Source organism: Malurus melanocephalus, unplaced genomic scaffold (assembly GCF_030028575.1).
Source record: "Malurus melanocephalus ecotype Western Australia unplaced genomic scaffold, MMel_1.1 scaffold_30, whole genome shotgun sequence".
Lineage (NCBI taxonomy): Eukaryota > Metazoa > Chordata > Aves > Passeriformes > Maluridae > Malurus > Malurus melanocephalus.
The window spans coordinates 2,677,286-2,690,577 of NW_026623262.1; the positions used below are offsets into that span (position 1 = coordinate 2,677,286).

Consider the following 13,292-nt stretch of genomic DNA (forward strand, 5'->3'; position numbering starts at 1 on the left):
GTGGCGTGGGCAGTTTAAAAGCCGGGGCTGCCGTGCAGCTGTTGGCTTTTGGAGCTCAGCTCATTGGCTTTTGGAGCTCAGCTCGTTCGCTTTTGGAAGGTCGGCTCAGCACTGTGGGAGTCCTTGCTCGCTGGGTGCAGTGGAGTTCCATCGTTGCTGTTTAGCCAGCTCAGGTGTGTTATCTTGGGCAAACAGCTTTCCCTGGACAGACCCCTCTGCGGCTGCTTTGATTCTGCTTCTGGAGCAATTCGGCAGTTGGAAGGCAGAAGCCGCGTGGCTCCGTCTCATCCCGGACTCYGGAAGAAGCCAAGCCAGGGACAGAAAAACACACCGAGCCCTCTGTTACATCCACAGTGMGGAAAAGGACTATCCAGGTTTTGCCACTGTTGCCCAAGCGCGACTTGGACTTTTTTCTTTTTGTTTCTTTTTCTGGGAAAGGGAGCCGCCATCTTTTCTCTGCACCACCACGTGGTTGAGCGGTTTGTAGGGGGAGGGTGTAGCGTGTGCTCCTGAGTGTTAAATATCTAACAGTTCCTTTTTATCTGTGTCCTGTGGGCACTGTGTTTTGTTAATAAACTATTTTTTTTGTCTTCACTTTTGCCTGAACATTTACTTCATATTGGTGGGAAAAAATTATCTATTTTTTTTTTCACTTCAGAGAAAACATTTATTCTGTAATGTTTTTCTCTGAAAACATTGTCTCAAACTGAGATACATATCTTTCTATGCTGGAAAAAAAGGTGAAAAGGAAGGAAAAATTTTCTACAGAAAATCCACAAGATATTCACTCTCTATTTCTTAAGCCAAAAAAAACAAAAAAACAAACCAACAAGGATTTTTTTTTGATGCCTACTAAATTATGACTCTTACATATAGACTGAAACTTAACAACTTAGGGTGTTGAGCTACAGACTACAGTAAAACCAAATCCTAAACACCAAAACCAATACATTGGCTACTAGATAAAAAGTTTCAGAGATTCTTCTGAAGTATGGCAAGGCACTAATCAACAATATACTTTGTTAAATACATCCAGCAAATAAAAACAATYAAATTAAATAGCCCATCCAAGTTAYTATGCAGGGAGGAACCAATTGAAGAAAACTGAAATCATACCTGAAAGAAAAGCCAGTTTTTTCTTCAGAATGGGTAATATTACTGACGCTTCCATTCTACTTCATGTAATTTTCACAGCTCTAAAACACAAGAAGTTGAAGTTGTCAAGCATGGGAAATCAATTACAGTGTTTCACAATGTTATACTTTTGTACTTTTCTGAAGGAAGCATAGAACACTGTAACAAAAAYCCAAAACATTGTAAAAACTTGAGAAAAACCATCTTCTTACGTATTTATCCATGCAAATATTTAACTGAAGATTTCTTTCCCTTCATTGGGGGGAACAAACAGTTCAACCACAAAAACCAAAGCAGAATCTCAGTCAGGGACAACAGCATAATTTATATAAAATCCCATTTCCCAACCCTATTAAACTATAATTAATTTATAGGTAGGTCACCTGTTTGCTCATTCAGATGTAAAATAAGTGCAAATAAGACTGCACTTTTGCACAGTTTGTCTCGTATTACCAAGAATATAATAATTATCTAAACACATTATACTRCATTTATGCCAGGACACTGCCATAAGCCTGTCATTAGCAGGGCTTAAATTGAAGAAAAACATCCAACAGCCTGAATAAGTATGTCTAACCTATAACTGGAAATGCTTCTGCTTCCTTTGCCTCCTCCTTACCCTCATGCAATTTTTACTGCACTGTGAACTGCAATTCAGCGTGATGAAGCTTTTGAGTTTCACTGACAAATCCACAGCATGCCTGAACTGCGACCTCCCCCTCCAGCCTACACAAAGTAGCAACTGGCATCTGCTTGTAACTTTCTGAGGTCATACTTCCAAAAATCAAACCACATAATYAAAAAACTTAATTCTGTATGGAAATATGCAATTCAAGATAGGTACCAGTTTCAGTCAAAATAAAAACAGAACATTTTTTTTTTTATTCCAGGCACAGGATTTTGGATTCTAATCTGGAATTCTCCATCTGGATACTTCAGAAAGCACACARAGAGAACTTTTTTCCTGGCATGGGGAAAGTTAACTCAATAAAAACAGTAAATCATCTAGGAAAAAGAACCCTAACAAACCCAGAGAAATCCAAATAGCCTGAAGTAAAATAGTTATTCYTTTCCATATTAAAACAATGAACTTCGTAACAAGCAAACAAAAAATCATCATATCACTATTARAAAGGAAAAACATTTCAACAGCTTTTTACTGTCTCTTCCTGTTCCAATGTGCAATGCATCACAATGTTAATTCCCACCTCTTATCCCAAAATCTCCATATTTATGGGCAATTTTTGCTTATTACATCAAAATTCACACTTGAMGTATTACAGAAGGAAACAAATAACTTTCAGTTCTTTCAGGAACCTGAGTTCCATGACAGCCTGCACTTTGATCAATTACTCAAAAAAGCATCCTGTTAAAGCTTCCTGCACGCTYGAGACAAAAATCTGTAGTTATTTGTTTCATAAACCCCAAAATATGAGAATTATTCAGGCAGTCATTTTTGTCTCTCAAACCACTCTGTGTAAGCTATTTAACTCCAACAGTTCTCTTTATTTTCCTTTTTTCAAGATGTGGAAATCTGAATACCTGAATGATTTTCCCCCCTCCTRCCCAAGTTATAGTTCAAAAACATTAAATGCCTCTTTATTATTTAATGAATGAAGTTCAAAACTACACACACGTCATTATCTTTGTACTTTCATACAGGAACAAAGGTCTGCAACAACTTACTGACTCGAGGGAACATGTTTTCTCTGCTGTTCTGAAAAGACCTATTTATTTAATATGAAAGCATCGTTTGGCTTTCTGCCACAGCAGTGGCACTGTCCATGGATCAAAATAGTTCCTTTATTCAGTATTTCCTGGAACCAAAGGAAGCATTTTGTTCAGAGTGGAGGGAGGTGAGTCAGACTAATGAAAACAACTGCTCATAATTCCAAACACCTAGCCTTTGTTCCAGAAGCTCCTGAAGTTTACAATTACCTCTCTTCTGCAAGAGCTTTGATAGGCTTCATGTAGAAGAAAACTCTCACTGGAGCAGGTTATCAGGACATACCAKAAAAAAACCCTCCATGCTTAAAAAAACAGGCTTAGCAACCTTCTCCATTTTTGACATCTAGAGAATCTCAGGATGAATTAAACTAAATGTCTTTTTTTAATGCTGGAAAGTGACACACAATTTCAAGACAGCTGGCTACTTTGCAATGGGAACTACTAAAGGTGTTTTGAAAAGGTACACTGCTTAAAAGCAGATGCAAGTGTATTTAGACCTACAAAATACATGTAAAGCCTTCGATTTGTTGGAGGAAGACAAAATGACAGGCTCTTAAAATCCATCAAGCTCTCAATTTAGCATGAGGAAGGAATGATTTGTTGCTCCATATTGTACCACTATTTAGCTAAAAGAAACAGATTCAGTACCTAWCCATCAACAAAACACCCATTTGGATTCATTAAATACAGACAAGCTAGAGAAGAAAAACAAGAGCACTGAACAGATTTCATGTGGGGAAAGTCAAATGCTTCAGGAAGCTGCATTCTATCACTTTCAAATCAAAAGACATTAATATGTCGAAATGTTACTGATATGAAACAAATTAAAGAGGTCAAATTTGTTTGTTGAATTTCAGAAGCAATCTAGAGTGCTGTATGCCCACCTGCYATCTACTTTGCCATAATACCATAAAATATCATATACCAAACTGTAAAACKTGTGATTCTTTTATTGAACATGTTGCCTGGACACATTCAATACACATTGAAAAACCTCACTGAACTGGTTCAGAATGACACAGGCTTTCAGGWTATTAAATCAATATAGCAATGTCAGTCTCCAAATGCATTCACTCTTGAAGACTTCCACAGGAAGGTGGCAACACTAAATTCACATAATATTTGTATTTAAAACCAAATATTTGAAAGGCATTCCAGTGGAATAGAAAACTCTTCCAATCTCCTGAACAAGCAGAAATTAATACTATTTGTGGAGAAAATTCTCTTACATATAAACTCAGATGAAATATGTGTACATTAAGGAGAGGATGAGAAATTGGAAAAATAGTAAACAAATAGTTCAAAAAAAATATAGAACAGGTAAAAATGCAAACAATATTTCAGGTTACACTCCAATGTGAAATCAAATCACAACTTGGCAGGCTGCATCCTCTATCATTTCTAGATTCTGGAAAAACTGTGAATTACACTGTTTTACTCCACACATCTAAAATTTCAGAAGTTCTTCCAAAACAAAAAAGCAAACAAAAAGAACCCCCCAAACAAACAAACACAAAAAAAAAAGCCAACCAAAAAAACAAACAAGAAAACCAAACAAAACAACCAGACAAAAATTAAAAATCTCACACACGGTAAGTACTATGTGCAATTAAACAAAGTGCAAAATTTCTGATGAATGGAAAATATCACCTGCATTTTGTGCTACCCATCTTCAGTGTCATCAAATTAAAAAAAAAAATCAATGTTCAGACATTGTTTAAAACCATTGTAAAAGTCTATTAAAGACAGGGGGAAGATGGGCAAATTGAATAGACAACTGGAAGTAAGATGTCAGAAACAAGCTGTCCTGCAAGTAACAGGTGTTTCCTTTCYAGGAAACCCAGTGGAAACCCCTGGCCAAAAACATTAACAATCCAAACAAATTCAGGCTTAATGAGAATTAWTATTAATATGTTCATTCATATTCATTAAACCTGAAACCTGTAATAGCTTCAGTACATGGTGCTCGGTCTTGAAACGGGTTAGTCTGCACATGAGCATCTGGTGAAAGTTTCAAAGAATGAGTATTTTCTTCATTCCTTTAGCATGTATCATACAAGAGCATGTAGCTCGTCTGTTAAGCACAGGACTAAAAGTACAAAAAAAAAATCTGGTTTCTATTCCCTGTTCTGCTATGAAATATACATATGGCTTTCAGCAAGTCATTTATCCTTTYTAGTCTCCATTCAGTTCCTCCATCTAATTCTCTTTTTACAAGAGTATTGTAATGTTTAATTCATTCATGTTTTTGAAGACTTGAGAGATTAGAAGGAGCTCCACAAATCTGCCTATAAATAACCAAGGAGCAGATGGGCAGCTACATTCAAACTGTAGCAGCTTGCAARTCCAGGCAGAAACAATAGTGCAAATAACAATAAACATTCTGCAGTACTAAAGAAAAAAGCCTTGAATCATATAGAATGAAAACATTGCTTCTTTTAGATCAAATTTTGAATTACAGACCTTCAAAATTAACATMTACATTTTCTGAAGCCAGCATGCAGGCTTTTACAGATCCAAACTTCAACCCATCAAGCATTATCCCTCCTTTTCCCTGAATCAGCTTAAAACAAGTTCATCTGTTCCATACAGAAACAAAATCCATGTGTAAAAGACAGGAAGAAAGCTTAATATCACAATTATCTATGTACRTTATTATTTCACGTGCCTTTAAAGCTACATTAAAGGATGTCATCTCYCCCACAGCAAAGAGCACAAAGAGAGAACACAAATGAAGGTGGCTCCARGGCAATTTGGAAAGCACAAGCCTGCCCCAAAAAATAGAGAAAGGCTGCAAATATTTGTAAGTGCTGTCTTCAATTAAGAAGCCCCTGGAACTTGGCTACTCAGCTGGACAGTTTCAAATTAACAATAAAATCTGACAGATGAAGATCAGGTAAAGTATGCAAATATAATGTTTGGCTTTTACTCTTCAAGCTGTTATGAACAGCACTACTAAATATWTAACATTAGAGACCTCAGGAGAAAAGGTAACTCCAGATATTTATGGAAGATCAAATCAAATTTTTTGCTTTTTCAACCACTTTTGTATTTTTAATTTTTTTACTATCTGTAAAAACTATCCAGAAAAAAACCCACGAAAGTTTTATACTGTGTCTGAAGTTGTAGACAACAAAAATATTCCTGATCTTCTGTAACCTGCTAATTCACACTACAGAAGTCAGAAAATACAAAACACAATACAAAATACAACACTCAATACAAAAAATGAGTCATTTCATGAGGATGGGAGCTACTTTAATTTTAAAGCAGATGCAACCATACAATGTCATTTCCATTACACATKCACTGTTAGTACCTAACTCAGCAACGTGCCATGGTAGTTCAATGGACAAACAGAAAATGTGCTCTGATTTGGATAAAAACTGAGGTTAACAGTGTAGTAGGCCATCATCCAAAAACACATTGTCACAGCCACAAAAAATTTAAGCTTGGAAAAACTGAAATTCCATTTTCACCTGAAGGYTCAAATCTTAATTTGTCTTCTAACTAAAGCTAATAAGATTTGGAAGAACTGTCTGTTAACTACTTCCTCTAACCCATCTTCCATATTCATTTCCCACCCTTTTTCAATCCCTCAGCATTCTCTAAGAAGTCAAATAAAAAGCTGTGCAACAAAAGGAAGTGATGAACAATATAATGAAAGCAAACCAGCAAAGGGAGAACGGGTGAGTAAGAGGTTATGCCACCTAAGAAAAACACATTGTGTGCCTGAGTTCTAACTTTGATCACAGTCAACTACTCATTGCACAGAGRGCAGAGCTCTTCCTCAGACTTCAAGCAGGTGACAAAGGGAACAAAAGAAGGAAGAGTACCAAGCACAGAAACAACAGTAACTAGGGATGCACAATCCCACCTGCATGCACAGCTGCGAAACACAATGCCAACCCCTCAGTCTCTGCATGCAACAAGGTCAGCCACAGGATACTGTGCAGCAATGAGCACGCTCCCAAAAACAGCACCTCTTGGATTTTTACCGTGAGAGACACCATTTACCTTCCTGCAGAGCCTCACAACTTGCCCCTGCAGGATGTTACCACCAGCAACACAAGACCCATTCACCTCATCCTCTCCTTCCCTTGCAACAGGCAGTCAAAACAGCAGAAGTTGCAGTCATCTGGCACAGTCTCAGCTCACTTAACACTATCAAGCGACTACAGAATACATAAAACTATGTATTGAGAGGCTGCTTCTTCCACCTTTCTACATAGCAATAGGTCAATTGAAGTGCTATGTTCAAAGCATACATGAGAAATTTTCTCCTTCTCATGACACTTCCATAAAACTCACWAAAAGAAAATTCTCATTTTTGTCTTAAAATTTTCCTTAGTCAGAGGTCACATGGAAATAGAATCACTAGGATTGTAAATTCTCCCACAGAAATCACAGGTTAGGGGGTAGGAAAATAACCAACAAATATTAAAATAAAATTAAATACTCCTCTCCTAGCTCTCTCTTAAAAAACAAAAAAAATCCAACAAAAAAATCCAAAACTAAAACCAACAGACAAGCCCTAAGTGCTTGGAAAAATGAACACCTTATCACCATTCTTTAAGGAATTGTCCAAAACCAGTTTGTGATGAAAGGTCAGAAAGCTCCTATGCCTTCAATACTTTCTAAAATGAACTAGGACAGTGGGAGGAGTAAGACTGGACAATCCAGACCATTAGTAGCCAAGACAAAAGATAAATGGCTGATGGTGCAACTGTTGGCAGTCCAGAAATGAAGAACATTTTCTTCTGGGGTGCAAGATTAGAACTTCTTTTTACAACACTTAAACAAGAAAATAATCTACCACTTCATAACAATACATATATTTGGCAATTATTACAAGCAGCATGTAGTTCAGGGCCTCAGGAATCACTTCCCAACTCAGCATGGAGACACTCAACTGAGTGAAAGCAAAAAGAAATGTCACCCTACACCAAAAGCTATCTTGAGTAGCAGGAGTATAAAAGGGAGATACTGTTTGAAAGGGTAGTCAGGTACAGTGTGTAGGCAAAAGTGCAGTAGACACAAAAACAGTCATCCTTTTGGCATGGAGAAAACTGACCAAAACAAGAAGACAATGAAGAGGGGGCTAATAAAAAGACTATTCACAAACTCCAAAAATTCTAGGTTTGATACCTGACCAAAAAGATACCARCTCAAGAGTAAGATTTTGTGTGGGCCTTGAAACACCCTCAACAATTTCCTCTGCATCAAAAAAAAAAAAAAAAAGTTATGTGTTTCCCCATCATCACCACACAATATGCAAGGTAGCCATGATGAGGGTAATAAAAAAATCCTTTCAACAATAAGTAGCTTGAAAATTTTGCTAATCTTAACCAAACATGTATGTACAAGAGATGGAAATATACTATATCTGATAAATAAATACTTTGTTCATATATTTCAGAAATCCATTAATTCAATTCTCTACAAAGTAAAAATAATTATCTAAACTGTCCTTGAATTAGCGGGTGCAGAAGAAATAAATCTTTCCTTAACTTTCATGGATGTCTTCAGTTTTTGTACTCAGACTAAAAATTCTGAACATTTCAACTGCAAATCACAAATTAAATCAGCCACAGAAACCACCTGGAGTAATCATAGCATCTCTCCCTCTCTCCTATGCCCTCAAAATAAAACATGTAGCCTTCCACTACCAATAAATGAATAAATAAATTAATAAATAGTCACTTGCTTCAGAGAACACAAAATCAAGCTCTCTAAGCTRCTCCCAGGAACATCCTGCAGAGATGCAACACTCGTACATTTTCCTACTATACTATTTTCTAGGGTCACGTGAGAATGCAAAATGAAAGCATTAGCAAACAGACTATCAGTGGAGAGAAAACAGACAACCTGCATTGAGGGTATACTGATTAAAGAGAAAACATCACTACTGCCAACACCAAAATGTAGATAAGCCTTGGCAACTTTCATCTATGCATTACATGTCCATCCTGAACCTTTCCCTCAAGAATGGGCATTTACTTTCTCAAGCTCAGCCACAGATATCATTTAGTCACCAAAACATCAAGCTAACATTAAATCAATTTATCTTATTCTTTAAATACTTTTTTTGGCCTTACTTGGTCTGGTCAAAACTTATCCTTTATGACACCTCACTAAGAAAACATCTCAAATACAAATCTGCCAACAACATAGGAATTTATCTTGGCCCTTAATTCTCATGTGCCTACTACATCTATCTCCCTTGAATCATTGTTTCTGCAAAGCCCTAAGTCATACCTTCATCTCCTCTTAACTATTGTAATTTCCTTCTTAATGGGTCCTTTATGTCCCAGCATTCCAAACTTCAGCTTGTCCAAAATGCAGCAGCTCATCTTCTCACCTAGAAACAGGAAAACAACACTCCAGATTGATTTTCACTTGCTTCCTTGTTGAGTTAACATATGCTGTAAGGTTATCCTCATTTCAAAAATCTCTCACTCTTATTTAATCTGAAGAGCAAAAAGCTTTGCCAACACATTTTTTTACTTGCTCAATTAAGGTTCTCAAGTCTCTCATTTATCTTCCAGCACAAGCTTATCAACGCCATCAGAGCAGCAACAATTRCCTCGATGCTATGAAAACTTCTCTCCTTCTTACCCATTACCACAGAACCCTCTTAAAATTATAATTCACTTATCTCCTGTGTTATGCTTAAACATCCTCCAGTACATTCACAGACACTCCTCTTCTTGTGAGACACTGCCACTACAGGAGACACAGTGACACAAGCGGCACTACAGGCTGTATGGCATAACAATGTAATGTAACTTTAATATCAGCTTTGCTTATGTTACAATGACTTTTAAAGATTTTATTAAAAGCCACCAAATGAAAACAAAGTAAAGCAGGTGAGTTAAAGAAGGTGTGAGTTGAAGTCTAAGTAAGTTTTTACTTATTTACCAACTTTACTTAAAACCAACTGCAAACCAACTATTGTTCAAGGCAGTATATTCATCAAGGTAGTAAATTCATCAGTGTCAAAGATTCACAAGAACCAAATACAATGCATGATAATTATAAAGATTTATTTTGGTAGAGACGTATCTTACTTACCATTGGTACTGGAATGCAACACTGTCTGCTAGGGTTACAAGTCTGAGCTCCAGATCCCGGATTCTGCAAATTTAAATGAAAAACTATTTGACCATATTTTTAATTTTGCTACTCAAGCTAAAGCTTTATTTCCTTGGAGGCTGAAAACAAGCGTTTTTTACAGAGCTACATGATAGGAGAGTCAACATTTCCATTGTATATTCACAAATACTAGTAAGCTAGGCGTTTGAGTTTAGTGGGACAGCAGGAATCCCGTATTTTCCACCAAAACATATGGTAGACATCAACATTGTTTATAGTTATCAGACAATGCTCCTGAGGCAGCACCGGAAGCAGCGGGAAAGTAACAAGAACCAGAATCCCCGTAGTATGCTTTCAATCAGAGGTAACCGACAGAGAGTTTTAGGCTAAATTAAAAATACAACAGTATTAGTAGGTTTTTTGTGAAGAGGAAGAAGGCATTTGTACAAAGTTTCTCACTAATATAAAATTTTAAAAGGCAAATTATAAATTGAATAAAAGAATAGAAACAGTCCCTATTTGTATTAGAAGATACAGAATTAAGATAKAAGTATCAAACATTAAACCTCAGCAAAAGTCTTAAGACTTGCATGAAACCTTGTAACTTGATCAAATTACACCCATGAAATGAAACCCAACAACAAACCCCAAAAAGTTCAAATTAGTGTATACTGTGTAAAAGGCAAAGTCAAGATGACAAACACACTTCACCAGTTTCACAGTAACTCTGATAGGTCAGTCACTACCGTAATCTAACTCACAGTAATTTTTAAATTAAAAACACAATTTCTATTAATGGAAGCTTTCTAGTCAACATCAAAAAAAAAATGGGAGAGAAGGCAAGAGGACACCTATAGATTGGGAAATAGCAAGTGCTCAAGACAGCTTCAGTAGAGACACACTTGATATCCTGCAACATCATTTCCAGGGTAGGCTCTGCCTCCTTTATCAGAAGCTGCCTATTGAAGCTGTTCTGCATTTCCCCACCCAATCACAGTCACTGGGGAAAAACAGTGTTCATCTTTATAATCTATTCCTAAAGACTTTTGTCAGTTAGGTAGCATAGTATTAAAGTTCTTACAGAAATTCCTCCAGTTTCCCTTTCTACTACCACTCTCAAGCAGTAACCAACTGCAAGTGAGCTGAACTTAACCTGAGTCCTTTATTCTGTTAACAGAAAATAACAAAACTGTGTGAATTTYCCATTTACATAAGCTTTACTGAGAAATTGAAATACACAGCCAGCTTTTCTTGCACTAAATAGTCTTAGAAGAAATTACAAAATACATCTATTTCCTTCTCTTAAATTGTATTTCTAGGAAAACTGATGTTACCAATCAATTAAACGTCAAACATCCAWTAGCATACCACTCCAGGAAAAACAGTCGGCTGAGATGATTTTACAGGATTCTTCAAGTAGAAATCCATAACGTAAAGAATTATGCAAAATCCTAAAATCCACCCCTAAAAAAACACATTGTAATTGCTCCTAGTTTTGGTGGGAGATTTTCACAGAATCACAGAATTGTTAAGAWTGGAAGGGACCTGGGGAGATCACGTATTTGGATGGTTCTAATGGAACCCCATTTGGGTGCATTCCTGTAACTTGCTGGTGCTGATCCAGCTTTGGATCACCAAAGCTCCACAATCTCCCTGGGCAGCCTGTTCCAGTGCTCTGCCTTGTTGCTTTACTCTTGACAGAGCAAAGCATGAGCAGCACCTCACCAAGCAGCAGGCCTCTCTGAGCAAGCTTCACTTTTATTCTGCAGTCCACCTTCCCCCTTTTCACTCTTAAGTTTCTGCTTGGTAGAGACAATGGCATTAGGACTATAAATGCTCACATTCAGAAAAAGAACCATGTTTAACACAGAAATCAATAACCATCAGTAATCCTGTAATGCAGTAACAGTATTCATTATTTACTATACACTGAATCTTAGCAGGCAGTATCACAAAAGGGGGGAAAAAAACAGTACTTCCTCATCACACTGAATTTTAATGCGTGAACAAAGTCAAGATTCAATTGTTAGGACACTGCAGACACTGCAATACTAAAAATGGAGACGACCAATATTTCCTTTGGGATACAGAAAGATGAGAGAGCAACAGACATCKATTAACACGTATTCACGTAAGCCTCATCTATTTTGCTCATTGAAAAACTTACAAAACGTCAAAAAAAAAAAAAGAACCACTTTCCCCTAATTGTCTCCACTCTTGCTTCTATACACTCATTTAAATCCTTTACTAAAACCAGTGCTTTACAGCATCACCTTCGTACAATTACCTGGGTAAAATGCTCTGTTAGGGGGTAGCAAGGGACACAATYATGGGGAAAAAGGCAAAACTGCTGGACAATAGACTTGGGAAAAATCAAAGAAAGGGTAACCACAGCTTTGAGCAACCACGGCTRCAGCAGTGAATCAGCTTCCCGACCAGGCAGCGCTTCCAGAAAGCCAGGAGCGCCCGACGCCGCGGCAGTGACACGGCCGTGACTCGTCCCCAGCCCGCCGCCGGACTGACGGCGCCCCGCACCGCGCAAACCTCCACCAGCAGCCGAGCSATCTCCGCCTCCCTCCGGCTCGTTCCCGTCGCCCGAAGCCCTGTCCCTCCTTCCCGAGCCTGCCGTGACACCGGCGGCGGGGCCCKCCAGGAGGGGCCGCCGCCCTTCGCGCCCGCACAAAGGCAAAAGCTCCGCCGGCGGCGGCCACTCGAGAGCCCCCCCGGGAAACCCCCGAGCCGCCACCGCGGCCACGTCTGTAGCGGCGGCACGAACAATACCCGAACCTGTTGCGCGGGTTCCCCTGGGCCGCACGGACCCGCGGGTCCCCGGCACACGAGCAGCCGGCGGCACCCAGCGCGGGGCAGGAGCGGGGCGAGGAGCAGCGAGCGGAGCGAGGGACGAGCTCGCAGCGGGGCTGGCCCCGGGAGGGCCGGGAGAGAGCCGCCGCACGGCAGAGCGGAGCGGAGCGGAGCGGAGCGCCCCGCGGCGCCAGCGCTGACGCCGCCCGGGAACAAAGCGCGGCCAGGCCGCAAGGGCCTGCGCCACCCTCCGCGGGGCTGGGGCTGGGGCCGGGGCAGAGCCGCTCGGAGCGCGGTACTCACCCGATGCGGCGCTGCGGGTCCCGCGCTGGGAGGACGCGGCGCGGAGCCTGGCCCCACCCGCTCCGGCCGGGCTGCGGTGGCTAACCTCGGCCGCTTCGCACCGCCTCGCTCGCCCGCCCGCCGGCAGCCCCTGGGGACGCGGGCGGCTCCGATCCCTCCTCCGTCGGCAAGGAGACGGCGAGCGCCGGGCGCCGGCGGGCCCGTCCCCGCCCCGCTGCCCTCGCTCAGCG

At 39.7% G+C, this 13,292-nt stretch overlaps 1 protein-coding gene across 4 annotated transcripts in view; it reads right to left on the bottom strand.

The window, feature by feature from the left end:
* Positions 1–13,269, bottom strand: part of SESTD1 (SEC14 and spectrin domain containing 1) — a 49,443-nt gene extending 36,174 nt beyond the window's left edge. For 2 of the 4 annotated variants that reach the window (XM_057363736.1, XM_057363733.1), the window contains exons 1-4: positions 13,063–13,269; positions 9,937–9,999; positions 9,121–9,223; positions 1,117–1,196 (exon numbers count right to left, since the gene is read on the bottom strand). In XM_057363736.1, coding sequence (XP_057219719.1) covers positions 1,117–1,171 — 55 coding nt within the window. In that variant the 5' untranslated portion in view covers positions 1,172–1,196; positions 9,121–9,223; positions 9,937–9,999; positions 13,063–13,269. Of the gene's footprint in view, positions 1–1,116; positions 1,197–9,120; positions 9,224–9,936; positions 10,000–12,744; positions 12,817–13,062 lie in introns of those variants that run through there. The other 2 variants (XM_057363734.1, XM_057363735.1) reach the window with 2 other exon arrangements.
* Positions 13,270–13,292: the final 23 nt, after the last annotated feature.